Source organism: Papaver somniferum, chromosome 4, assembly GCF_003573695.1.
Source record: "Papaver somniferum cultivar HN1 chromosome 4, ASM357369v1, whole genome shotgun sequence".
In the NCBI taxonomy this organism is placed as follows: domain Eukaryota; kingdom Viridiplantae; phylum Streptophyta; class Magnoliopsida; order Ranunculales; family Papaveraceae; genus Papaver; species Papaver somniferum.
Window position 1 is genome coordinate 41,474,240 of NC_039361.1, and position 3,987 is coordinate 41,478,226.

General features: G+C 39.4%; 1 protein-coding gene across 1 annotated transcript; it reads right to left on the reverse strand.

Moving 5' to 3' along the window:
* Positions 1-737: 737 nt before the first annotated feature.
* LOC113275262 (sugar transport protein MST6-like) lies at positions 738-2,880 on the reverse strand. Its single transcript, XM_026524732.1, has 2 exons — positions 1,594-2,880; positions 738-1,504 (listed from the first exon to the last, which is right to left on the reverse strand). The coding sequence occupies exons 1-2, from the start codon at positions 2,677-2,679 to the stop codon at positions 1,040-1,042; spliced, it is 1,551 nt and encodes a 516-aa protein (XP_026380517.1). The 5' UTR covers positions 2,680-2,880; the 3' UTR covers positions 738-1,039.
* Between the last annotated feature and the right edge of the window lie 1,107 nt (positions 2,881-3,987).

Here is a 3,987-nt window from a genome sequence, read left to right on the forward strand (position 1 = left end):
ATGACGCTCTAGATTGTCATCCTGCTAGTCTATTTCATGAGACGAACATTCAGGACAGAGGGCAGAGAGATCTTCACAAGCATTTAGTCAGTGATGCTCGAAGTCAGATTGACATGAGAATGGGTGGTATGGTAATTTGGGGCCCATGGTTTACGAATAGTGAACGCAGACAGTCGGAAGAGTTTGAATCCGCGCTTGAGTTGTCTAAAAGGCAAAGGATATATGCAGTTAAAGGAACAATAGTTTCTGCTTACCTGGCTAGGAGATGTATGCGGTAGGTAGTTGGGAAAATAGTAATCCCATGCAACCCTCCGGGGTTGGATTAAGTATATGATGATAGGACTTTGCCTCAACGGCGTGATCACTATTATGTTGTCCCTGAAGAGTTGTATACCCGATTCTGACAGAGTAAAAGTGTCGGGGCTTTGAAGACAGAAACAACAAATGAAAATACCCATGATGAGCTTGGTGTGGGCAACATTGGTGTTGCTGGAAGTTTGCTGCCTCAATACCCACCTCCTAGCATGGCAGCACGATCATGCACATATGGCCCAGTCGGAAAGCCCATAACACAACTGCCCCCAATACGATGGGACGTGCCTTTTCGCAAAAATTCTTTTGAAGATCTAGTCAAAGTGCCAAGGCCATCAACAAATCCATATGATTTTTCTCAAATCAATGCCACAGTGGTCAGTAATTAAACATATCACTACTTTAACACCATGAATTCTTTTCGTTCATCAATGAATTCTTTTCATTCTATTCAATCAATAAAATCTACAAAAATAATCGAGTTTGAGACGTTGTCCGTCACAATTTATGAAAAGAAAAAAATACAACAGATAGTATATCTTGTGAGGTCGGCCTGACATGGATAAACCATTCCTAGCCATGAACGCCCACAATTTCCATATTCCTTTCCAGTGCACATCTTTTACTTACTTTTTCCCCCTCTCTTTTCAACTTTTACAGCACTATATCCATTGCTTGCAGCAGTTAGGATAACTACAACACGTACAAAGGAAACGCGACGGTGTGATCAGTAATTGGAAACCTTCATAGATGTATGGTGGACACCAATGACAGCATCATCCGGGATGTATTTACCCCAGAACCAATGCTTCTTCCATATGTTATTCATTTCTTCAATTGGTACATTCTTTGTCTCAGGCAAGAAGAAGAAAATGAAGATAGTCATTATCAAGACGAAGCCGCCAAAGAAGAAGAATAGACCAAACTTCATATGACAAAGCATGGAAAGGAATAACTGGGCAATGACAAAGGTACAGAACATGTTGACTGATACGTTGATAGCTTGTCCTGCTGATCTGATCTCTAGAGGGAAGATTTCACTTGGGACTAACCAACCCAAGGGTCCCCATGACCATGCAAATGCCGCAACATAGGCACAGATTAAGAACAATACCAAATATGAGCTCGACTTGGTCATGGATCCAACACCTTCTACTCCAAATTTCATGCCCAGAATGACTCCTACTAGGATCTGTATACACAAAACACACATTAGTATGTTTTTGTATAACACTTGTAACTTGAAAAGAAAAGCATGGACAAATTTTGCGTATATTTTACCTGGCAAATGAGCATCTGGATTCCACCTTCGAGGAACAACATTCTTCGTCCAACTCTGTCGACTGTGCTGATAGAAACAAAAGTGGCAAACATGTTGACGAGTCCACTGATAACAGCAGACATAAGAGATGCATCATCGCCGAAGCCAATAGTCTTAAAGAGGACTGGCGCGTAAAACATGATGACATTGATACCAGTGAACTGTTGGAAGAACGGAATCAAAATGGACATGGTAAGTTGAGGCCTGTATCTTGGTTGTAAAATGTTTCTCCAAGGATGTTCAATCTTCTTTGCTGATTCACTCGCCTCGATAAGGTCTTGAAATTCTTCTTCGACTTCTTCATTTCCACGGATTTTCTGCAACATTCTTTTGGCTTTCTCTTGATGACCTCTTTCGAGGAGTGAGTTTGGAGTGTCTGGAAGGAAAACGGCACCAACGGTCATTATGATTGCGGGTACAGCCGCTAGAGCCAAAGAAACTCTCCATCCATATCCACCCTTGATCTTGGCTGTGCCGTAGTTAACAAGATTCGCCACCAATATTCCAATTGTGATGGCCAACTGAAATCCCATGTTGAGTGCACCTCTTAATTTTGCTGGTGCCATCTCCGACAGATAAACTGGTACGGACTGGTTGGCGTACCCTACACCTACACCGAGTAATATTCTTCCCAGAATGAGCATCGCGACATTCTCAGCTGCACCATTGAGGACCGAACCAATTAAAAATATTACTCCTCCTACAACCATTGAAACTTTTCTCCCGAAGATTCTTGTTGTTACAGAGGCACAAAATGAAGCAACTAAAGCTGCAATGTACAGAGAAGAAGTGAAGCTTGTTAACACCTGACTATCGAACTTGCAGTACTGGTTTGTCCTACCGGTATCATCTTGCATTTTTTTGTACACCGATGGAAAGAACTTCTTCAGAAACACATCCATGGACGTTACTCCTCCAGAAATTCCCAAGTCATAACCGAAGATGAGACCACCAGTTGCAGCCACCAAGCAAGTCATGAGCACAAACATGGTGATCTTCCCGCCATAATCCTTCGTATCCGCTTGAATTGCCATACCTCCCGCCATTTTACCACAATTCTAAAAAGAACTTAGAAGTGCCGGGAAATTTGCTCCTTATACACACACCAGCACTTCAACAGTACTAATGAGACACCACCCTTGATATATAAGACCAAGATCAATGAATTTTTTTAATAATTTCTTACCTTTTCTGTTAACCTCAAATTTCTTTAAATTTTTTTACTTTGTTCTTCCTCTGATTAACAGTGAGGGGTAAAAATGCATGTGGTTTCAACGCAATCATATCGTTGTTTATATACGATGAATTTTTAAGTTAAAAATAGGGCGAAGACCCTGGTTTTTCCCCAGCATGCTTGGATCAATACCACTTTTCATGCACTGCAAACTATTTTTGGAGCCTTTTGAATCTCTCCATTTGATCTGACATCAGTTTTTAGCTGTTGGATTATGTGGATAAACAAGATCTCTTTTTATCCAACAGCTGTAGATTACTTTAAGTGGTATGGTAATAACTAATTACAACTTGGAAGTATTTTGTTTGGCTCAGCTTTGTTGTAGGTAAAACAAAAATAGATTGGTGCAGTTGCAGTATAATGTGGTAGACATATTCAACTCATTTTGATCTGTTCGAATGGCTTATCACCCTGTTAGGCGATAAGTTGAATGAGCTTGTTATTTATTTACTGGCAAAATCGAGCTTTCTACATAAAAGTGGAAGGTTTTATTTACTGTCAACTTTGTATTAAATTTACACCATGCTTACACTTGTTTGACCAGAGCAAGCATTCGAGCACAATTTTCTGCTAAAATAAAATGCGAACATACTTCTTTGAATCAGCAAAGACTTACATTTTACTCGATCAAGAAAAGGACTAATCTTTCCTTTCTTTTCAAGTACACATTTTTCTCTCAAACAGCCTGTTGGTACATTTGAACTTGAGAAGTGCCACATTCTTATGGACGCGTTTGGTGAAATATTTATGCCATTAACAACTCAAATACTAATGTCACACACCTGATTTTTTGCATATTTGTCACACATTTTCCAAAAGTTAAGGGACGAAACACATTAGTGTCTCTCATCAAAGTCTCATGCAATTTTCAAATAAAAGAGTTTTTTTTTTCATGTTTCTATCTTTTCCTGCTCTTTTTACGTTCATGGTCACAAGGCCTCTTCCCCTAAATCGTTATTTTTAGAAAATTTTAGAGCTATGTAAATGAAACGGAAAATTGATCATTTGTCCAAATATTTTTAAAACATGGTTCAAATAGACGAGTAAAAATTATTATGGGTGAAATGGACACCAAAAAAATAGCAAGGATGAAACTGGATTCATCCTGACTTAAACTTAA